This window comes from Pelobates fuscus, chromosome 5, assembly GCF_036172605.1.
Source record: "Pelobates fuscus isolate aPelFus1 chromosome 5, aPelFus1.pri, whole genome shotgun sequence".
NCBI lineage: Eukaryota > Metazoa > Chordata > Amphibia > Anura > Pelobatidae > Pelobates > Pelobates fuscus.
Window position 1 is genome coordinate 29,072,956 of NC_086321.1, and position 25,305 is coordinate 29,098,260.

Genomic DNA, 25,305 nt, shown 5'->3' on the forward strand with positions numbered 1-25,305 from the left:
GCTCTGATGTACCGGTGGTGCCCTGACTAGCTTGTGCTAGCAAGCTATAACCATGCCTAAAAGCCGCGCTCACACTATCAATTTTTAAGCTGAGAGCACAACCCTGTACTTCATTGAAGTCACCAATGTTTGCTAATCCGGCTAAATCTAAGATTACAGCCTGTACGGCTGCTTTCACCTTATGCCAAAAAACTATACTTTTTGAACACTGTAAAATACAACGAGTGGATCCAGGAACATATACGTCATTAACAAATTGCGTGTTCAGGTCATGTTTTGATGTGTTGGTTGGCGCTGTCTTGTGTGCTCTACTTTTCTGCTTTTGTAAACCCCCACGATCTGTAGACCTACACCTCTTACTTAAGGGGAGCAACGATGTATCTACAGGTGTAGCCGGCCGTTTCATAGCCACATTTTTTATTTGTCGCAAAACTGATGCTTGTTTTAGTTTTACATTTGTTGACTTACCCCTGTACGTTTCTGCGCTCTCCACACAATCTGTTTTGTTTGGGCTCCTCACACCCGCAGAATTTTTGGATGTCTCATTAAGCATTGCTTTTTTTGTTGTCTTCACATTTGTAACTGATAGTTTTGTTATCTTTGGATCTTGATTTTCGTTGTTGTGAATGTGTGCAGCTTTTTGCGATACAGCTTCAGATGCATGTCTCCGTGTCTTAGACAATCTTGAAACTATATAAATGATAAGTAAAAAAAGTGAGTGTATAGTCCCAAGGTACACTAATAATTTAAGCGCTCTAGACACGCTACACAGGTTTATATTGTGCTATCAGACATGAACTAAATATATATTTATCAAGGGATCTTAAAACATATATACATACCAGATTTTACTTTTTCTTTTGACCGCATTGTTTCTTTGAGGGGTAGTACATTGTGCTGTGTATTACCCTCTGGATCGGTTTGTTCGTGGCTTATTGGGTTATCAGAATTTACTGTGAAGAAATAAAATAATATAAAATAAATAAATGTCCGTGATGAAATTACGTTTTATAACGCGGGGTATAAAAGTCACAAACAGATTTTATTACATACCGTGGCTAGGTAATTGAAGAGGTCTCTGGTTGCAGTTGTTTATAACGGTTTCAACAAACGAGTTGCTTAATTCCGGCATACTAAAAGCATCTAGGAATACTACAAAAAACGACCACAGAACAGGTTTTTTCATTACTATACGTATATACAATCGCATTAAATATGTACTTTCTGATGGCGACTCTAGATAAAACTTACGATCTTGATCGTAATCAGGCGCTGTGTCAAGCTCATCAACATCATTAAGCAGCGTTGTGTCAACAGGCTGAAAAAGACTTCACACGGTTACCGCTGATTTTTTTCATCATTAATACTACTTACACATAATAGTGATAATAAAACTAAATAACACACTGGGGTGATTGGTATCTTAAGCAGAATTTCAACAATGCGTTAATGTGAAGTTATAATCGGGTAAAAAATATACCATACACGGTGTGCAAACATAATGCAAAAAATATAGACATCTCATATATATATATATTTTTTAAAAAAACGGGTCTTACAGTGTAGTATAATTGGTACTAAAAACTAAGAACGCTGCCGTGAAAAAAACTAGCAAAACATTTTTAATAAAAACAAGATATGTTTGGTGTGTCAGCGCTATGATATATATTTGTCAAAAGTAAATATTAGCTTCTCTTTACCTTGGTATTCATGCTGGCTGCGTGTAGGCTGAGGCTGGTTGCGTGTAGACAGAGGCTAGCTGACAGTCTGATGTTCTTCTGAATCCTTCAAAGGGTTGTGAATGCTGCATCTTACAGGGCTCTTTTTATACACAGAAACCCACCCACACCCCCACACATCCTCCCTCTCCCCCCCAGGCAGACTGAACAAAGAATTACAGAGAGCCTTTTTGTCATGACAAATAAAAATGGTTTTATTTGAAATAGAATTTGATGTTACAAAAATGCAGTTTTTTGAATTTTCGTTATAATAAACAATATTTTAAGTTTTAGGCTTACACCTCTTACATCTCTGCACATGAACGCTATGTGTTCTATTTTTTAGATATCGCCTATGGTTCCGCACAAAGCTTTTAACTATAAAATCATTTTGCTTTAGGTTGACACTAAAATTATTTAAAACAGATTTAAAATCTAAACCTCTACACATATTAGTAATAAAATAAATACAAAATTCACCGCAGACTATTGAAAGGGTGCTTTGCAATTGCATGTTTTGAAAATAGATTTCTTTAGCATTCTTTTTCATAAATTTCAAAATTTCTTTGGGATAAAGATGGTTTTCTGGTGACACACCATATGAATCAAAAAAATAGCATTGTCTTTTTGAATCAATGTAAACGGCTAACCAGTGCTCTCCGGGAGCTGTATGTGGGTCCGTATTTATAACATACGCCGTCGGTACACGCGACACCGTGTGCTGGGGTAGCAGATCGTATGGATATACACCATCAAATATGTTTTGACAATCTGGGTCTGTACGTAGAATTTTTGTAATTTCCAAAGTGTTCATTTTTTATACTTAGAGAAAGTCATAAAGGACCTCGCGTCTTTGATTGATTTCAATTATATTATCAAACTGTCCATAAACTAGCATATTAACAGTTCTTTCCAAGGGCCTTGCAAATCGGATTTCAGCACGAAGGTTACCGCTACGGATTAGTGAAAAATGACTGTTGCATTCCTGGTCCGGCGATAAGTCAAATGCAAATAGTGTGTAGCCTGACACATACTCATCTCTGTTTATTATGATTCCAGAATCGCCACAGCTTTTCTGCGCCAGTAATAAAAATGACATATATTCACGCACTGCATTAGAATGTTCGAAATCCGGTTGGAATGGTTTTGAAGGGATTTGCTCACCATCCAGATATAGCGCTGCAAAATTCACGCTGTTATGTTTGAAACACAGTGGATTTCTGTCATATGCGCCTGAAAAAGCTTCATTGTCTACAAATGCTAAAACGACAAACTTTGGTAACTGCCCCAGAAACAGGTTTTCTTGGTTGCAGACACGACTGCCGGCCGGTATGCTGAATACTTTCATACTGACGCGCTCTATGGCATATTTAGCATTACCGTTTAAAAGTCCTTGCGCGTGACCTATTCTCACCGCTGGTGATATTTGTACTCTTTTGACAAATAGTGATGCGTTTAGAATTTGAAGTTTCAGAGGGTCAGCTTCTGCAGACATTAAACAAAAAGAATCTTTATTTCGGGTCAGTTTTATTTTTAAATCCAATCCGCTCAGTATAAGCTTTTCTTGAAAAAAGAGATCACTGTGTAGATGTCCTAGTAATTCAACAGTCCTTCCGCGATCAGTCATCTGTGCGCGCTTTACGAATCCTTTGTTGTCACCAGCCAATACACGATCTTCATGATGGCCCGCTGTATCTTTGTAAAACAGACCAGCGGTAAATTGCGTGGATAAGGCTTCTGCGCTGTAATTAAGAAGCGTCTCAATGTATGCCCGGTATGCGTACAGATTATTGGATTGCGATATCAGACGGTCTCCAAGCGTTACATCTAGCTGGTTAAATAGTGTTGCTACTGGGTAATTGATTAGACTTACCCGCGCACCTTCAGCGATCTGTGAATTATCATTTTTAACGATTTTACAAACAATATATAAAAGGGTGTTATTCAGATCGTAATAATGCTCGCCGCTGCCTGAAATATAAAATTCAAGCGGTGATGTTTCGGAAATTGCGGCGAGCGGTTGAACTTCCACATAGAGGCTTTTTTCTATACTTGTTTGTGTGGGCTTTATTTCAAAAAGATCCAATTCTGACTTTGCGCATTCTACAGATGAGGAATGAATAAATGCCATGGTTTAGATTTAAAAGATATCGCTAACCCCGCGTCTTGTTGCTCTTCTCTTTCTTCTAGATTTGCAACTGGTCTTTTTGTTTAGGAGCTGTTTGATGTCAATTGGAAATGCCATGTGGTGCTTCCGTTTCCTTTTAGCCACCCGTTTACCGGTGTATACTAAACCAGATCCATTTTGGGGCTCACCAGACACTTTATTGATAACCGCCGTTGACACACGACTGACTACATCTTTTGCAATGTTTTTTGCAGCATTTTTTACGTGTGGTTTAACGAGTTCAATACCACGTCGAAAAAGCGGTACCGCTTTTCTAAATAAACTTCGAAAAATACCTCCTAAGCCGCGTCCATACATATAGGCACTGCCATGAAAACCGGGCAAACCATATCCGGCTTGTGTCTTATAATAATTACTGTATATGTGTGGTTCGCCATAGATTTTAACGGCCACCATGTTTGTTTCGTTAGTAGTAAACACTACGACGCGGACGAAAGTGCAGCTTAACGATAGACTTGCCGTATTTGAATGAGACGTTTCTATTTTGGTCGTTCTTTATCTCTATTGTGATGGTATCAAAATGCTGTTTACTGACTGGTAAGTAATCTGGTTTGATGTACTTCTGAGTAATAATCTCATTGTTATTCCCTGTGATTTCAACGGAGCGTAGTAGCGGCACATAATTATCGCCCACACGCTGATGCTCTATTATATCCGTGTACACAAACAGGGTATAAAAACTGCTCTTTATATCTGCACAAATAGTTCCTGAAATAGTTCTATCAAAATGATTAGAGTCAATTCCAAGTATATGCGTCAATTTGTCGCTGGCTATAAATGTATCACGACCAACAACATGTACATAGCGCTCCAAAGGGTCATATTCCAGTTTAATATCCACCGGCAGATCATTGTTCGCAGCAATAATCTTGTTAATATTCCTAACCAGCTTCTGAACATCATCATAATACCCTGATTTTACATTCAGCTGTTTTAGGGGTCCACCGGCTAAGCCAACATAAATGATCCCTTCATTGGTTTCAAAAGTGTTCCATGTATGGGGATATTGTATCTCTGTCATCCCCACTTCCCATTCACCTTTCAAAACAATTGGTTTGGACAGTTTGGTTGTGTAAACGGATATTTCATTTTGGGGGTATGTTAAATACGATGCGTTGCTTGGTAGAGTGACATAAAATGGGGCGTCCTCCATATTGTCTTTTAGAGGGTGGTTAGCTGTTTTTCTTCAATCCAACTATTGAATGTTTCTGGGTATCCCGCCCACTGGACGTAGTAAAATCTTTTTCCCTTTTGAGTTTTTTGTTTTAGTATTTTTTGAATTCTATACACCCTGTTGTGGTCTTTGGGTATTTTTTGTATTTCTTCAGCGTAGAAAGACCCTTCAATCATATCGCCATTACAGTCTTTTAAGTGATATACCGGTTTCCTACCTTTGGTATTCACACCGTTCACTTCAAATATTTCATCTGTAAATGTCTGTTCATAGCCTTTTACAAAGGGTCCTTTATATTTTGAAATCCGCACATGATCTCCAATGCTGAATGTTGGTTTAATCTTCTTCTGTGTGAAGTAATTACTATATAGTCTCCTCCATACTGTAAGTGTATTGGATTGGTTCACAGCTGCCGGAGGACAACCTATTGAGCGGTGTGTTGTGTTGTTGTAACTAAATATTAAGTCATCCAGAATATCCGCGTATGTAAAGGTATTGCGCGCTGTAAAATACCTCCACATTCTAGTTTTTATTGTACGGTTAAATCGTTCAACCACCGATGCTTTGACATCATTATTGGTTAAGAAGTGGTGTATTCTGTATTTTGTAAATGTTGTTTTTACACTCTTATTCAAAAATTCTTTTCCTCTGTCTGTTTGCATCTTTTGAGGCACACGACCCATACCAAATATTGATTCAAAAGCTTTAGCAATACTTTGACCGGTTTTATTTTTTAAAAGCGCTACCCAAGCGTATTTTGAAAAAATGTCTATGACGGTAAGAATGTATTTAAATCCATTATTGTATTTTGAAAATTCAATCATTGAGACTAAATCAGCCTGCCATTGTTCATCAATATTAGAGACGCATATTCTGTTTCGTTCAAAGTGACGTATCACCGGCTTGTGAAGCGTGTAAGTATCTTGATATGATAACCAATTTTTTATATTTTGCTTTGTAATTTTGTGCCTTTTTGTTTGTTTATAGAGATTATGAATTCCGCCATAACTACCAATTTCTTTAGGATTAAAATATATTTTTTTCAACACCGCTGAGTTGTTTAATTCGGCCATTAGTAAATAGTATTGTTTTCAGGTCTGTTTTTATGAGCTAATTCAAAACTTTACTTCTGATTATGGATGTCTTCTGTATTTCTTCTGATCAGAAAGATCCTTCAAGCATATTGACCTGTTTTTAATAGCTAATTCAAAAATGTTTACTTTTGAACATATTTGTTTTCATATCGCATGATATTAATAGATATGGTTTATATCTGATGATGTAGCAGATCTTTCACACTACACTGTTCTATACATCATTGTATGACCTATCATGACCTCTTAAGACTTTTAGAAGCCATCAATGATACATCGGCGTTATTCTCAATATCCTGTGGGTCCCCTGCGGTTCAGAGATCACATCATGATCCATGATATCCTGTAGAGTCTGTGATGTTGATGACCTATACAGACATCTTTAGAACACCCTGTGGCCTTTTTAGAAGCCATCAATGATACATTGGCAATATTCTCAGTATCCTGTGGGTCCCCCGCGGTTCAGAGATCACAGCATGACCCATGATACCCTGTAGAGCCTGTGATGTTGATGACCTAACAGGACATCTTAAGAACACCCTGTGGCCTTTTTAGAAACCATCGATCATACATCGGCGTTATTCTGTTTTTTTCTTTTATTTATTTATTTATTTATTTTAATTAACCCTGTTTTTTCTTTTTTTAATGTCTGTAAAAATTAGGGGGCTTTTTATTCTTCTTCAATTTACCAAGGTCATTGTAAACTCAGCACATCACACTCTCAATATACAGTAACCTTAAACACAACTGTCCATCTTTCAGATCCCCATCTATCCGCATTTTAGACCACAGATATGTCATCATCATGAATAAATATATATTTTTTTATTGCTTATGTTGGATTTTTCCATGGCTATTTACTACCTAGAAAGCGTTCATATACACGGCATACCCCTGAGTGGCTAAAGTTTTAATTGTCTATATACATAGTTATATAATCACCCCCCCTGTTTTCTGTACTTTAATGGATTGAAACGTATTATGTTTTTTATTCATGCGTTGTACTTTTTTATTGTATTACGGATATAATAATGCCTAATAAATACATTTTGTTTTAAAACATAGCGCTTATTGTCCTGGTCATTTTTTTTTTGCCTTCTTATTTTCTATAAAAAATGTTTCCTCTATTATGTACAATATGGTTAAAATAGGGGGTGGGGCCAAAACATGTTCTAGTTGCCTGTAAATAGGCATAGGGCTTGGTTTACAATTCTTTCTGTTTTAAAGCGCTCCTAGCCCCTAAAACATGCCCAAACATGTCCTAATTGTCTGTAAATACGCATCGGCTTGGTTTACAATTTTTTTTTGTTTTTGTTTTAAAGCGCTCCTATCCCCTAAAACATGCCCAAACATGTCCTAATTGTCTGTAAATACGCATAGGGCTTGGTTTACAATTTTTTTTTGTTTTTGTTTTAAAGCGCTCCTATCCCCTAAAACATGCCCAAACATGTCCTAATTGTCTGTAAATACGCATAGGGCTTGGTTTACAATTCGCATGCAATGCGTTTCTTGGTTCAGAGGGGGGCGCTCATACGCCGTGGGTGCGCACGCTGTGGGCGTGGTGGCGCATCAGGGGTCATGGTTCAAAGGTTCGCGCATGCGCTGTGCTCACTCCAGCATTGGGCGTGGCGACACATATGTTGTGGGTGTGGCTTCATGGTAGAGGGGCGGGGGCTGGCCCCTCCATCATTGGGCGTGGCAACACATATGTTGAGGGCGTGGCTTTATGGGGAAAGGGGCGGGGCACCTGTCAAATTCTAGTTTGATGACTTATATAGCTCCCTACTACTAGCAGCTGGAGGTGGTATCATGTTTCAAAACCCAGTTCAAGGCATGACGGCATCTAGCCACCTAGGTATAATCAAAACTGTGAGATATTAAGCCCTAGATTAAATTAAGGTTGCTGTGACTGTGACAGAACCACCCTAGCTATTATTCCATGCCATTGGAAGGTGGTGCGAAGAGAATGTAAGTTCTAATAGTTTGGGAAAGATTACAGATTTTAAAAGGCATGCCCTTCCTCATATTGTTAGAGAAAGATGTTGCCAATCCTTGAGTTCAATCATTCAATTCAAAACCTCAGTAATACTTTAAATTATGCCTGTCTCAAACTGCATAAGCTGCTAATGGTCACTTGGCACCAATCTGTGGATTTTTATTACAAACCAAAGAGAGGCATTGTTAATGTGGAATTGGCATTTCTGAATCATCAGTCTCGATTTCCTCCATCCTGGACAGCGGTGATTGGTTAAGAGTACAGGTGGTAGATTTGCCTAGCAGTCTTATCCTACTTACACCATCTAGGTTGATAGAATTGACTGTGATAATTCAGAAATGCAAAATCCTCATTACCTGTGTGGCTCTGGTGGTTAGTGTCCATGTGCTGAAAAGAGGACAGGCTTATGTCAATCTGCTTCTAAATGAAAACTCCAGAGACTTCAGGCTACACCAGGGTGTAGTGGTTACGTTGTTTTATGACAAAACAAACTACACCATCACATACGTTGTGAAGTCACCTTGACAGCAAAAGTTAGTTGGTATCAACTTCAAACTAAACACATGGAAAATGACAATAAAGGTAGCTCAGGTAGCCCAATGCCGTTGGAGGTTAAATAAAAGTAATGCCAGGAAATGTAAATAATCTTAGAGCTTATTAACAAGCTATGACTAATGATCCAGACTGCAAGATTGAGAATATAGCAAGAATCACTACCATGTGTCTGTCATTAGGCCATGCTTGATGACGGGCAAGTCCATACATCGATACCATCATTCTGACGACATGCATTGAAGTTCATCACTGATTCATTCACACGGATATATTACAGAGGTATGCAATTTTAAAACTATTTCCATGAAATGGGACACAAGGGTAGGACGTTGGAATAAATTATCTCTGATTAGCCGAAGTGGACCTTCACCTTGTGTGTTTTGCTGCTGCGGAGTTGGATCTTACTTTCCCGTCTGATTTATTTGAGTAAATCAAATCCTGCTCAGCTCACCGATTTCTCAGAATGTTTAGGACATGAGAGAGAACATAGTTTATGATTTGTGCCAGCAGAAGATACTGGATGTTCCTGCACAAGCCAATTCAGGATCATTCAAGGGAGATGTCCGTGGCCTATAGATTCTACTAGCTCATAAGATGTTCCAGAGGGTGGTTTTGCATGGCAGGGTCTCATTAGTGGTCAATCAGTGGCAAATACCAGGAACCAAGCAAGTGAAAAAAATACAAAAAAACCCTGACAGCTTATTTTATTAAATTCAGTAACAGTATTGTAAATTAAAGATGAATGTATGTTATCATATACTGTAAAGAAAGCTTGGCAAGATGCCACTTTTTTTTACAGTACAGAGAATATGGCCCAAAATTACTTCTGGAATAAAAGGGAATCATGACATGTCACACATGTCATGTGTCCTTAAGGGGTTAAATCTCACTTTTAGAGAGTCTCAGGTTTTAAATAAATGAAAACAAATTACAGTACTTCCATTTTCTCAAGATCAGTAGTGTCAGATCTATCTATTCTGGGCTTACGATTGAACTACGAGTCTCTCACTTATTCGCTAACGTGGACATTTCAGTAATTGATACGAACATTACAAATTTAGCCAAATTGGAAAAATTCTCCAACACAGCTTTCGTTTCCATCTCTGTTATTTTTAACCTAAAATGTGAAATTAGTTTATTGATTCTCCCCTGTTACCAGTTTAATAAACAACATTGCTAGAGAATTATGTGAGTTGTAATCCAATGAAAGCTGGAGAGCCCTGGCTGGCCACTGTTGGTCCAAACCAGTTTTGCCCTTTTTATTTGTAAGGACACGTACATGTGGTTTTGACTACAGTCTGTGTCAGCAGCATTTTTATAGGGTAATTCTGTGTTTGTCACATTATAGCGTAGTTGCTTTTCGCTGTGCGTTGTTTCCCCAGCATGTAGTCGCATCCCAAACTGCTTTCCCTGCATGTTCATCAACATTAATAAGATTTGCAGCACACAGATATTGCTAATATATTAATTATAAATGCTTTCCTGGTTTATGACATTAAAAGACATTATCAAACGCACTCTTCTTGTCATAATTGTTTGCAGAGCAATGTAATAGAACTCCAAGTTGAGCTTTATTAGATTTTTCTGATACAAACTGGAGCTAAATCATATTTCAATTGTTTGCATGGGAAAAGAGAACAGATTGAAATTTCCTTAAAGGGGATATTTAAACCAGTAATGTGTGCAGCGGCACAGAAAACAAAGAAACAATGTTACAAAGTAAGTCGTTTATAAAAGTTTGCAGCTGTAACTCTGCCTTCTGATAACAGAAAGGTCTCTCTCCTCCAGATCACCCTTCTAGCACCATAACTACTGCAGCTCAATATAGTGGTTATTTAGTGGCTAAAATTAGAAATTCACAACAATTATTATTCTTAGCCGTTATGTATCGTCAACATACTACGCAGCACTTTGCAATTATAGAAAGGGGATATTTAGAGAAAAAGAAAGCCCTGCTTAGATGGGCTTATAACCTAGGCGTATTCGAGAGAGGTGGCTATATTATATCTTTTGAGGTCTTTAGTAAGAATCATCAGTCTTTACTTAGAGTGGGTTTCGAGCCTCGGTATCCCAACTCTAAGCCGTGTCATTACCACAGCTCTAACCAAACCATTTACTCATTAAATAATAACCTTGCCTGAGTTTAACTAAAAACTTAAATGTAAAATGCTTCACTTAAAGGGACATTTAGGCACCCAGACCACTTCAGCTAATTGAAGTGGTCTGGGTGCAGTGACCCTTTTGCACTTAGTGCTGCAATGTTAAACATTACAGTTCCAGAGAACTGCAGTGTTTACATTGCAGCTCTAGGTCTGCCATCTGTGGCTGTCTAACAGACACCACTAGAGGGCTTCTGGAATCCAAACAGACTTTTGGTCCGTTATCTGACGCTGGACATCCTCACGGGCCTCCAGCATCAGATTTTCCTTATAGGAAAGCATTGAATAATGCTTTCCTACGGGTAGGTCTAATGCGTGCGCGTGCGCATAAGTTCTCCCCCCGCCGCCTGACGTTGGCAGGGGAGAAACATGTGCGGAGCCTGACTCAGTGCCGAGGGACATAGGTGCTGGATTCAGATAAGTGGCTGAAGGGGTTTTAACCCCTTCAGCTCCGCGGGAGGGGAGCGCAAGGGATGGAGGCACTCCAGGAGCCTATAGTGCCAGAAAAAAGGGGTTTGTTTTCCTAGCACTATATGATCCCTTTAAACCTCAAACTTGCCCCTGACACATTTAGAAGACAGCTTTGACCAAATCATCAATATATATATATCATCCATTGTACAAAGAACGAGATTAGAATCTGACCAGAATTAACTGAATTCAGTTTGTTTAATTCAGCTATCTCTCAGCCAGGACTGACACAATGAGAAAATATTTCTTTCCCGAACGCTCACTGGCTTGCTGTGGGTTAAAGTAGAATTTGTGTGTTTGTCCCAGAACTGTCATATCTCACTCATTATTGCCCTTGAACCTTAGCAATTCCGAGAGCTGACAGCGAGAAAGGAGGTAACTTTACAAATCAGCCTGGAGCAAGGGCTCTGTGGTTATCACCTGCTGAGCGTGTGATGGACAGACACCTCTTTGCAAATCAATTTTTGCAAGGCCCTCCTACATACTCTAAGGAGCCCTGATAATCTGAAGCAGAGGTGAATTATGCTTCAGAATTAATAATGACTGGAGGTAAACATTAGCCTTTCCTAAATATAAAACATGGCAAACAGCTCTATTAAGGCTAGATGGCTATTTAAAGCATTGGCGATATGTGGCTACATTACGTAATGGGTTATTGCATACCTAGTTTTATTAGATTATATAAATAAAGCCTGTATCCATTTATATATTACAGTCCCTATAATTTATCCTGAATAATGTTACACCTATTTCTATCAATTACTTAAAAAAATTACAAAATAAAAATGTTGACATAAAAAGTGACAATATAATATTACTTCATATGATGGCACAGAGGGCACCTGTGTGAATACGGTGGTATTGGGGAAATTTAGTGATAGAATGCTGAGAATCATAAAATGTACAGTCTAGAATTTTAAAGACAAGTACCCGCAAAAACTACACTCCTGAACCATACACTGCGATATTGAAAGACATGAAATCAGATCAGGTTGGGATGCCAATAGAGAGTACAGCATGTTTCTGGCTGGCTGATAGTTGCCCCTCTCAGGGCTGTACATGTGACGAGCACTATCAAAGTGATTTGCCCATGGACTGAATGTCCACTGTTCAGTTTGCTCAATGAGCTAAAAACACCTATACCTTTCCGTAAGGGGCTATATCTCATGTCTTCTACAAAAGAAATAATGGGCACCTGAGAATTTGGTGGCGTGTGAGACTCGTAAATGACATGCCAACTCCTCCGCCGCGAGGAAATACAATTTTAAAAAGCACCTGATGCTCTTAAGTTGCACTTAACACAAAAATAAAAATTCCTAAGTAATGTTTATTTAAAACCTTATTTTTAGTTTTAAGTTAAGCTCATCTTGTAGACAGGCACTGGTGAGTGGCTGCTCACACTGCCCTGTGGCAGATCTAAAATTGTTTTACTCAGAGACTAGCTGCCCCAGAGATAATGGGATACTAAAGCAACAACCGCTGGCAAGACTTCACTCGCCCAATACTGACATCATCAGATGCAATCAGTATCACCTTTAATCATCATTTCTTTGATGATCATCAGCTTGTTGGCTCACCATCCACCCACAGTCATCTCCCTAATACTTTCCCTTCACGCATTTCTAACCTCTATCATCATTCATCGTTGAGGTTCTCAACCAACCACCAGTACCTCCTGTCCATTCCTTGCTCTACATGCTTTTAAAATCCTCTCTCAGGATATCATTAATATGTCGCACTGTCCAACTTTAATCAGTTTGGTAATGTCTACCACCATTTAGCAGCCCTCCTTCCTATATTACATCTCATTGCTGGTCTCACAGAGCTGCCACTCTTATGACACAGCTTTTGTTTCGTGCCGTAACGTGCTTCCCCACAGCACAGCCTCTTTACGCTTAATGGGTCTCTTTACAATGTTCGTGCCTCGGGCATCTGTCCATTTTGCCCTGTATTAACAACAGACCTGAATACATGGTAACTAATATATTTTCCAAACTTAACTGTGTTTTATTTATCCTCTAAGCAGTTCATCACTGATTTATGGTTTCCTTCGGGAAGCAGTTAGTAATTCGAGTCTGGTGCTTGCCTTATTATTTTCTGTATTGATTTAAACTGATCCCCGCGATGAACCTTTTCATGCTCTTTCTTTGAAACACATCTTTTAACCGTGATGGTTTAGAAGTAGTTGTCAACCTTCCAGGTCACTCTGAGACTTAATTGTTCTGATAATATTTTCATCTTTTCATCTCTCTCCCAGTTACTGCTCAGAAACTTTATTCGCATGAAGCGGAGAGTCATGGTGCTCATCAACGCTGCCTTCTACATTAACAGCTGCTTTGATTGGGACTCACCCCAAAGGAGTCTTGCTGCTTTCTTGGTATGATAATCCTCTACTGTCTTACATAATTATCTCATCCGTTCAGTGTTCTAAAAGAGATGTAAGTTCTAAATGTCATCTACCCAGCCCAATGCACCAAAATTAATGAGGATTGTCCACATTAACTTTCCTTTGAGTTCCCTGTGTCTGAAAGTTTAAAAAAAAAAAAAACACTACAATTTCACAATGATGATTATTAATGGTAAAATAAATGGCCTAGATACATAATTGTATTCGCTGGTATAGAAGCATATGTAGACTGGTATTAAACATTGTCAAAAAATCCTTATTGTGAAACTGCTTGAAAATCGCCCTTTTCTCCTGTTAAATTCTTTGCTTAGTGGGTGCGTGTTTGCTTTTATAAGTTTACCATAATGCAAATTGATAAAGGTGAAAAGAAGTACTAAGGTCTGATTATGAACATTATTTATTAAAGTGCCACTAACACATGCTCATTGTTGCAGTTAGAACACTTTAATGGTCTGATGAGCCCTGGACTAATGTTTAAAGATCACTACGGGCATCATAACTGTGGACTGTAGTAGTTATGGTGCTCTGACACCTTCCCAGAAAAAGTAGTCAATTCATTTAAGAATGGTTTGACAAATTACCTGCCAGGTACCCTCAGTGACCGCGCTCATTCGCTGTGAGTACTCAGGTTGAAGTGATCCTTTTACAATAAGATCAATGCCTACTCATATCATACCTGGACAGTTTAGGATGATGGAACATAACTCCCCACCTTCCCCCACACACTTATTGCCTAAACCCTGGCAATTAAAGGGTTGAAAACCCTTTAATACATTCACCTTATTCCTGCGCCGATGTCTCTTGGACTCCTTCGACATCAGTGCCAAGGGGAACCTAATGTGCATGCACACCGAGCTTGCGTATTAGGCCTTCCCCATGGTAAAACATTGATTCAGTGCTTCCCTATGGGGTATTTGAAGATGCTGGAAGTCTTGCATGAGAAAGTCCAGTGTCGTTTTGTGGAGTTAAACTCAAAGAAACTGCAGGAAACACTAGAGGCAGTCTTACCCCTTAATGTAACATTGCTGTTTCTTTAAAACTACAGTTTTTTACATTGCAGGTTAAAGGGACAGGGGTCGTGCATCCAGAACACTTCAATGAGGTTAAGTGGTCTGGGTGCCTACAATGTCCCTTTAAATATGTATGAATAATTTGCAGTAATTTGCAGTGCAGACTTGTCATTGTTTATCTATTCCACAAACTGAATTTAGGTTTTATGGCAATTTTTTTTTTTTTTTTTACTGTGTGATGATCTTTCCAGTTCAAGGTCATCGCACCCACTTTTAGGCCTGTGAGTACTGAGACAGGGACAGTTGATTCTGGTTTGAGGAATTTGGATTCTGAGTTTTGGAATGTGGGTGCTAAGAGATTAGTGTGCTCAAACATGAGTAATAAGACAGTCATGTGGGTGCTGAGATAAGGAGAGAGAGCGCTTTGTTGAAGAACATGGGTGATAACACACTGAGGATGTGGGGCACTGAGTCAGGAGGGATTCGGATGCACAAACATTAGGAATAGAAGAGGCATGCGGGAGCTGATAATGGAAGAAATGTATCACTCCCTAACTTGGTTAATTCTGTGGAGAATGTGGACATATAAACCACGACAACATATTTCGAGAAATATTAGACATATAGGTATTGTTAAGTTAGGCTGCTGTTGCAGGTACGGCCTAAGCATAAACAATTGCATTAAACTTTAACACAATATTATTTGATGCATTTGGTTGGTGCACTGATAATACCTAGGGACTTTATGGCTGTTGTTTCTTTATGGCTGTTCTTTCTGTCCTCAATGCTTTGATTATACAGCTGCTTTCACTCCTATAGTTAAAAGAAACACTTGAGAGACCTTTATCCAAGCACTTTGGAGTCTTAAACAAAGTTTTAAGCCAACCCTCTCTAAAGGACAATTTTGTACATTGAGAAAGGGCTGCTGTTTGAGACGGCTGTGTTGTTTTTTTGCTTTTACTGCATTTATTGAAGTAATTGGTCATCAGCATCTTCTATCTCTGCACCTGAGTCTCTCTCTTCATTTTGGATTCTGCTACCTCCCTGGTGTTTAATTTGATATGGTCATACTTAGTCCAGTTGGGTAGATCTGGTGGTTAAAGGTGGTCATTTGCTTCCCTCCCTGTACAGAGATAGACAGTTTATGAAGAAGAAACAACCTCCCATGTCTCCATCCAAGGTGCAGTTTCCTTTTGATGGTTAGCAGAATTTGGAGTATGTAAATGACCCTAAATTTTGAAACCACATGTATTCACAACTAAAATATATATATATTGAGATCTTTTGCAATTGCGCAGAACTCTAGACTAAGTAACATCTTTAGCAACTTCTTTTGATTGTAAAAGTATTTTTGGAATCTTCATTTTTAGGGGAGTATTCTCCTGGTATTACTTACAAAGCAACAGGAAAATGCCTGTTTTTTTAAATTGCTACTTAAACAGCTTAGCAGTCCTCTTTGCCAACACCTCCCTCCGCCATGTCCTATACCCCACACATGTAGCACTGCTCAGTGGCTGCAGATTTTATTAATTACCTTTGTTAGAAAGAATCTGTTGAAACCCTAGGTTCCCACAATATGTGGTATACTATACTGTATCACTGCATTATAACCATATTAATATACAATTATTGGACACAGTTAAAATAGTGTATAGACATTTTTTTTACTTTAGACAGGGGGGAGGGGGGGGGGGGGTGCCCAGATGAAGGTTTGGTTTGATGGTCCAGGAAGTCATGTGAATGTAGTTGCTGAGAGTCCATTGGGAATCAGTGCGGGTCCTGTAAGCACAGACTTGCTCAGGGGCCCATAAACAATAAAGAAACACAAATCCCATTATACTCAGTCATCCCCCTCCCCCCTTTATAACATGCAACAAACAGCAATTGGCTGGTCGTGGTTATGTAATATTTATGTTAAATTGACTCCCTTTTCAATGTCAGTATAATATCAAGATAAGGAGTTGTAACACTAGGTATCTTATTCAAGGTTGTGACACAATCTACAAAACGATCATTTGCCTGGTAGCCCCTTTCTTTATATTAATGTAATATGATAAACTAGGTAAAATCTTCAGTATAACCTTTTATAGGAAGGATTATTTTGAAACTATTCCTTGCTATGAAGTTAACGTTTTTGTAGATGTCATCTTTTAAGGTGAAATGAAAGTATCCTTTTTTATTGCCCGAACAAGGTGTAAAGCCCTACAAAGAAAGGTAAAAGTTTAAATATTTTTTTTTTATTAAAATGTAACATAAATCAGGACATTTATCTCATCTACTATTGCACATTTCACATTTAATCTATCATTTCTATGAATAATTAAAAGAGAGAACAGACTGTATAACAGCCTCTCTGTATTTCCTTATTTAGGGAGTGACTGTTGCTTTATTGAATCACCTCTGTAGTTTGCAAGGACATTTTAAGGTAATATGGTTTGGTTTGGTATTTGAAAAAATGAAGTTTAATCTCTATATGCCTGATGGGGCTTCCCTTCAGATGGAACATTGTTAGAATCATAATTAATTTGAACAGAAAAAATTGAGCATATATGCGTATAATGTACCTTATGCCAGGTCCTTACTGGCAGTAGGTAAAGGTCATCGCTGGGTATATTCACTGTAGAAAATAATGTGAGACTAGGTTTTAATGAGAAAATGTAGTTTATAATTTATGTGATATATTTTATGCATGGCGATGGTGCAGTGGGTATATGCCATTTACCTTTGTCTGTGAAAGTACACAGTTCCAAACAAGCATTTAAAACCTCCCCAAGATTAACCCTTTATTTATTTTTTTTAACTCCAGGCGACAGGGCAATGGAAATGCAGTGATCAATGATATTTTATACTTCATTACAAATGTTTCCGATAACATAATGGAATTAGTAATATTTTCAACACGTCAGGAACTCGATGATCCACGCAAACCTTACAATATATAAACCAAAAAAAAAGTTTTTTTAGAATGTCAATTTAGTATGTGCTGCTTTTTTCTAATAATACTTCTAAGTTTTATACAATAATTCTGCCACCTTAAAATATGTGATTTCATATTAAGCAGTAAGGCAAGAAAAAGCATTTACAGTGTATTACAAATAAACATAAGAAACAAAAAGGTAATAAGACAGGATTAGGCAAGGTTTGGCACTCCGGATGGCGCCTGCATTACGGGCGATGTAGTCTGCAAGATTTAGAGTGTTGAACATTGCCTATACCTGTTATAAGAGGGCATATCGGGAACAGACATCCCTGACTTTTTATTACTCAAATCTACTGTTATGTCAGCTTTCACTGTAGTTAGGGCTTTGCGTTCAGGTGTAATTTCTTAATTTGATGGCGATGACACAGAAATATAATGAACTCAACAAACACTTTGTTACTGACATCCAAATCCTTGGCAATTTTTGATGGTAGTCTTCAAGATTGTTGAATTACTGTTAGAGCCTTAATTGGGTATAGTATGCTGTGCATGTCCTGACTGACTCCAAATTTAGCAACACATGGCTTTATTCAATAAACTTTGACTTTGGAAGTGGAAAGGAATTTGCTAATTTTCAGACACAATAGCTGATCCTGGAATATAAATTGGAGAATTTTGGAATTTGTTCGTCCAACATTTGCAATGTCCTTGTCAATTTTAGTGTAATTTTACTGAATAAACCTCATAACTTTTCATTAATTCATAATCGGCAGCAGTGTTTCACATATATGTAGTAGACATTTTTTATATTTTATCTTGATAATGATTCCGTGGGGAAGACTAAAACATCCATCTTGGAGTTTTTTCCCCCCAACTCGGCTGAACTTTACCACGACTTGTTTGGTTAAAGGGAAACACTGGAGGGTCCCTCTCCCTCCCACCCACCAATCCCCGGTTACTGAAGGGGTGAAAACCCCTTCAGTGACTTACCTGGGACAGCGGCGATGTCCCTCGCCGCTGTCTCCGCCTCCGCGACGCTCCTCCTAGTGATTACGTCGGCCGGTGGGCGAGACTAATCTCGCTCACCGGCTGAGGAGACCTAATGCGCATGCGCGGAAATGCCGCACATGCGCATTACGTCTCCCCATAGGAAAGCATTGAAAAATCATTTCAATGCTTTCCTATGGGGTTTTGAGCGACGCTGGAGGTCCTCACACAGCGTGAGGACGTCCAGCGACGCTCTAGCACAGGAAACCTGTGCTAGAACCCAGGAAGTGACCTCTAGTGGCTGTCTAATAGACAGCCACTAGAGGTGGAGTTAACCCTGCAATGTAAATATTGCAGTTTATGAAAAACTGCAATAATTACAATTGCAGGGTTAAGGGTAGTGGGAGTTGGCACCCAGACCATTCCAATGAGCAGAAGTGGTCTGGGTGCCTGGAGTGTCCCTTTAATAAATACCTTAATCAGCATCGAGTGGTCTAGCTGGTCTGATTACAGCAGATTATCTACTGTTATGAAAAAGCATTATTTGCTCTGGTACTCCTGTACATAGAGCTAAAAACTGATAAAAAAAAAATTCCAAATTTGGGCTAAAATAGTCATATTGTAACTGTAGCTAAGCTGGGTATATTTCCCAAATCAGGACTTTTTTGTCTACCTCTCCCAGTCTGTACAATGTGATGTTTAGTGAATAAACCCCATTGAGTAGAATTTTGTCCTTCGGTAAACGTCAGCAATTCTAACATTACAACAAATGTCGTCTCCGCTTTCTCTTTTTTCTCTGCTCTTTTACTTTTTTCTTCATTGCTTTCATTTCTCACTGTAACGAGCGCAAAAAAATAATTGGACAGACGAACCATCAGTAAAAGGACACACTTAAGCGAGCGTCAGTGAATTATTCTTCAGGACAAACTTTAATCTTTAAAAGTGATTGTAGATAATTTGTGGTACCATCTGTCCATTTTGAATTGTTTTAGCCTTTTCAGTCGTTATAAGTGCTGCTGTATTTAACATTAACATTTGATATTTTACACATTTAATTTCTGTACCGCTGTGTGTTCCTTTGGGAACGTTGCTCCACTGCTACATGAAAGAGACAAAGTATTGATCAGTTAACATTTCAGCTACATTTATGTATGTCGCAAAATTAATGAAAATGCCAGACAAAAATGTCAGAGTGCACAAAAAGGTAGAATTTAAATGTGATTGTTTAATGAAAAGTTTAAGATGTGCATTATCGAAAAAAAAACGGTGCCCTTGCATTTTACGCAGAGCTCGTAACTGAATGAAGAAAGCTTTTTACTTGTAGGAACATTGAACATGAAATATAAAGGGGGCCCCCTAATCTAACTTCGTTTGGATCCTAAATTGATGTTATATTGCAGCCTCGGTATAGTGATGACAATTAGAGCCTTAACTGACGTTTTTTTTTTTTCTTCTTCACTTAAGAAATCTAGAAATACTGTCTGAGGCATCGCCGTGCACCGCTCACATTTTGTCAGGTTAGCGTGTGTTCAGTAATGTGAATCTACAGAAATTCAGATTTATTAACCCTTTTTTGTGAGACATAGTTCAGCCCTGCATTGGTTGGGCATTGTTCCTGCTTTCTCGGTTAAAATAAGCAAAATCCCCTTTTGCTTTTTCAGAGTAAAGCAGAACAAGCGGAACTACAGTCGGATTCAATGACTATCTTCAATTTTTAGATGGAAATGATTAAATGTTTGATTGCAGGTTTATAACAGCCGATGGGGTGGGTGTCACTAATCCATAATATAATATTGTAAGCTGCTACGGAATTGTTAGTGCCATATAAGTGATAATCATATACATAGTAACAAAATTAGAACATGGAGGATTGACCAGGAATTTGTCATTTTTTGTCCAAGCTTGCTGAGCTGGAAAAAATTCCAACTCACATATTTTTCCAGGTGGCATATAATTTAATGACAATCTCAGTTCTCCAAAAAATGCCTTATATCTTCCTCTTCCTCTCTAAAAAAAGATAGAAAAGAATGTCCGTTCTTTCTCATGCAAAAGCGAGAATACTTCCATCGAGCCTCTAGGAGTGTTTATTATGTGAGAATTGTATGATTTTATTGTATGATGTTTACTCACTAAACTCCGAATTCTAATAAATTGTAAACTGAATAGCAATATTCAGGATGAAATGAGCTGGAAAGCTTGCTGGCACCTTCTTATACTGCCTACGGAGATTTCAAATCGTGCACTGAACTTGCTGAGGAATCAGTTATGTTCTTTTCTCTATTTCACTTTTTAGCTTCTAGTTATTGTCCTTTCACCTTCCCCTGTGGTTAGTGTGCTCTCACTTCATCTGTGATTACTGTTGTTTTAGTTTTTCCATCAGTCCCCAATTTTTCACTTTTTCTTCTAGTTACTGACCTTTAACATTTCCTTGTGCTTACTTTCCTTTCAGTTTTCCCAGTGGTTATTGTCCTTTTACTTTCTCCTATGGTTAATTTCCTTTCAGTTTTCCCAGTGGTTAGTGTCCTTTCATTTTGTTCTATGGTTAATTTCCTTTCACTTTTCCCAGTATTTATTGTCCTTCACTTTCTCCTATGGTTAATTTCCTTTCAGTTTTACCAGTGGTTATTGTACTTTCACTTTCTCCTATGGTTAATTTCCTTTAATTTTTCAAAGTGGTGGTGGCACTTTTATTTCATTTTTTATCTGTGTTTGATATCCTTTCACTTTCCTCTATTTTTACTTTTCTTCAACTTTCTCCCAAAATGACTTTGCTTTCACTTTTACCTTTGGTCAGGGGCGTACCTAGGCATTTGGCACCCGGGGCGGACCATGAGTGTAGCACCCCCCCCCACCCTGACCCGCATAATAAAAATGAAAACACCCACAATTTTTTCAATGTTTTGAATATTTATTGCACAAATTTGTAAACTACTTCAACTTGAAAAAAATGGAACTATGAAAAATAAATGAACTTAGAAATAAATAAAATTAAGGTAAGTGGCTGAAGGGGTTTTAACCCCTTTAAACCCATTCAGCCACTTACTTTTCCCCAGCGTCGGGCTCCCTCGGCGCTGGTGACCTCTCCTCCCCCTGCCGACGTCAGATCCGAATGCGCATGCGCGGCAAGAGCCGCGTGCACATTCAAACTGCCCTTAGGAAAGCATTACTCAATGCTTTCCTATGGACGTCCAGCGTCTTCTCACAGTGAGTTTTCATCGAGAATTGCGGAAGCGCCTCTAGCGGCTGTCAGTGAGACAGCCACTAGAGGCTGGATTAACCCTCAAGTGAAACATCTCTGAAACTGCTATGTTTTCAGCTGCAGGGTTTAAACTAGAGGGACATGGCACCCAGACCACTTTATTGAGCTGATCCTTTAAGGGGCTAAACACATTTCTAGGAAGAGAAACAGCATAGGAAAGGGATTTGAGTTCAAAAGATGTAGCGGCTAGGGTAGAGGTTTTGTAGAAGGGGGGCAGGGCAGAGGTTTTGTATAAATGCGCCAGTTTTGTAGAAGGGGGAAGACCAGTGCTTTTGTAGAAAGGGGCTAGTGAGAAACTTCTAGAAAACTTCTGCCCTGCCCCTTTCTACAAAGCCCCTTGTCTCGCCCCTTCTAAAAAAAACCTGCCCTTCGCCCTTCATATAAAAACCCTGCACACTGATCACATAAATTTCATACACTCCCTACACATAAAAACCCTGCACACCCCCTTAATTAAAAAAAAAACACTGCACACCCCCTTAATAAAAAACAGAAACCATGCACAACCCCCTTAATAAAAAAACACGGCACACTACCTTAATAAAAAACAAAAACTTGCACAAGGCCCCTTAATAACAAAAACCTGCACACCCCCCTTATAAAAACCCTGCATACACCCTTAACAAAAAACAAAAATCTGCAGTGCACATCCTCCCTTAATAAATAAAATACTGCAATCCCCTTAATTAAAAAAAACCCTGCACCCCCCATTAATTAAACCTACCCCCTTAAATAAACCTCCCCCGCACTGCACCCCCCTTTATTTAATCCACACCCCCCTTTAATTAATCCACCCCCCTTAATTAATCCACCCCCCTTAATTAATCCACCCCCTTTAATTAATCCACCCCCCCTTTAATTAATTTAGCCCCATCACATAAAATGACTACTTACATTTTAATGATGCCTTGCCTCCGAGGCCGACCACTGGGTGCCTCACCGCCCGGATATTGTATCCTTCCGCTGAAGATCCGTGAAGGTGGGCTGACGGCGCTGCGCACGTCGTCATCACGTTGCGCGATGCCGCGGCCCGCAATACTCCTCCCCCTTCTCATCCTCCATGAAGTAAGTCCCGCCGGGCCGCAAAGGTGCTGTGGCTGTGCACAGCGTAATGATGGGGGGTGACACATGACACTGTAAGTCATCACACCCCCCTAGTCAGTGGCACCCGGGGCGAGCCGCCCCCCCCCCCTTGCCTCCCCCTTAGTACGCCACTGCCTTTGGTTACTGTAATTTCATTTCTTCTTCCAGTTCCCAATCTTATCTTTTCTCCTGGCTTACGGTCCTTTTATTTTCCCCTTTTGGTCCTTTTATATATATATATAGTTACTGCCCTTTTGCTTTTCCCTATGTGTATTGGCTTTTAATTTTACCTATGGCTACTGTCCTTTCACGTTTCCTTCTGTTCACTGTACTTTTATATATCATTGCTGTCTCTTACTTTTCCCTGCGTGTAATAGCCAAATACTTTCCCCACTATATTTATTGTCCTTTTATTTTCCCTTATGGCTACTGTCCTTTCAGTTTTTGTACAATTCTAGATTTGTAACCTTTTCTCGTGGTTACTATCTTTTCTCTATTATTTGGTTTTGCTTTCTTATCACTTTTTCTCTCTATTAATATCTCAAAGTTTTTTCATTACTTTTAGTTATATCACTCCTGACAACTGTTACCGACTGTTCTTTAAGTTTTGCTTATATTATGCCCTAATCTACATTCTTACTTTCTTCTTCTGTGCATTTCCTTTCACTGTTAAACCAGTGTTGATCCATTTGGTGTTGGAACCATACAAACTATGCCTTTATTCCAGCATATTAATACAAAAAGATGTCCCTGTTCGTTCTAATAATTCACTTAAATAACTACAGTACGTATGGAGCTAGATTTCTTACAGAACTAAGATATCATCTGTCTAGAGGTGAGCTTTTCTTGATACTGACATTTTAACAATGAAAGCCTACTTTCCACTTGTCTTATAGAGACTGAAAACTGCCTTTGGCGATAATATTAGGCTGTGACATCATTTTCTGATATGTCATACTTGTCCTATTTGGAATTATTCACTAAACGGTGAATTGCAGAGATTTGGAAACTGAATTGCAACGTATAGGCAAAAAAAAAGCTGGTTTGGACAATTCTATAATTATAATTTCGGCTTGGCTTGTTTTTTTTTTAAAAATCCAATCAGTTTTCAATTCACGTCAATTCCGTGTTTAGTGAATAAATCCCTCTGTTTTCTTAAATCGCTAAATCAATTGTACTTTGATTTGTGAATGTGCAGTTATCTTCACAACTAAGACTGAATGAGATGCCTAATTTGTTTACAAAAACATACTTTTTATCCTCCATCAATTTCAGCCTCACTTTTTTGATAATCTTTTGCTCGGTCGAAGAAGTGTTAAGATAATGGCTTGTGACACAGTCAGTAGACCTGCAGATGTATAATTAGCATGTCCAGGGATTCTGTCCTATGGCTTTCCCATCTCTACTGGAATGTATTTGTGTCATTTACATGAGACGTTAAATAGATTACTTTTGTGTCTTCAGCAATCATTGTATGACCCTATCGCCTAAATGGTTTTGCTGGCTGTGCGCTTCTATATGAATTTTAATGAGTCTGCATCTTTCGGACTTTGGCCTCCATTTAATACTTTTGCATAAACTTCAAAAAAATATTTAATATTTTGAAAACAAATATTTTCAGATTTTTTATATATTGACATATTTATATATGATGTATTTTTTTTTTATATATATTTCAGTAGTCTGAGAAATAATTTTTTTTTAAAGTGTATCCGAAAAGATTAAACCATTTGAAAAACGTTTTAAAAAATAATAAATCAAGACGTATAAAGTTGGTAATAGAGGTGTGTATTTTTTTTTTTTTTTAATAAACATTGTTTGCATTACAAATCATAGGGAAATATTTGTATTTGTTATTTTCCAGTGCCTTGAAAGATTAACTTTTTTCGTTATGAGTCTGTACACAGGAGGGCAGTGTTTCTCTACTGATAATACACTGGGAGGTACTGGAAGACTTGGGATTTTAATTAAAACACATTGCTTGTGATTGATCAGTGTTGTTGCAGCGAAAGAACATTTGCTTGGTGTATATTTATCTCAGAGTGTGCCCTGTACATTAGAGCAGACATAGCAACAGGTAGGCCAATTTCTAATTAGCTATAATTGCACATTTAGACAACAGAAGAGTCACACTCGAACCGTTCTAAGCAACTGCAGCCACACTCTGCTACAGATGCCCACATTCTGTTAATGTAAAAAATATACCCAGGCTGACTTGTCCTTTGTCCTTTCACGCTTAATATGGCTATGAAAGAGTTAACTCTTTTAAGTTAGCGCTCTCATG

At 38.5% G+C, this 25,305-nt stretch overlaps 1 protein-coding gene across 1 annotated transcript in view; it reads left to right on the forward strand.

The window, feature by feature from the left end:
* MCTP1 (multiple C2 and transmembrane domain containing 1) overlaps nucleotides 1–25,305 on the forward strand; it is a 680,185-nt gene that overhangs the window by 421,000 nt on the left and 233,880 nt on the right. The window contains exon 15 of the mRNA XM_063453691.1: nucleotides 13,613–13,732. Coding sequence (XP_063309761.1) covers nucleotides 13,613–13,732 — 120 coding nt within the window. The remainder of the gene's footprint in view (nucleotides 1–13,612; nucleotides 13,733–25,305) is intronic.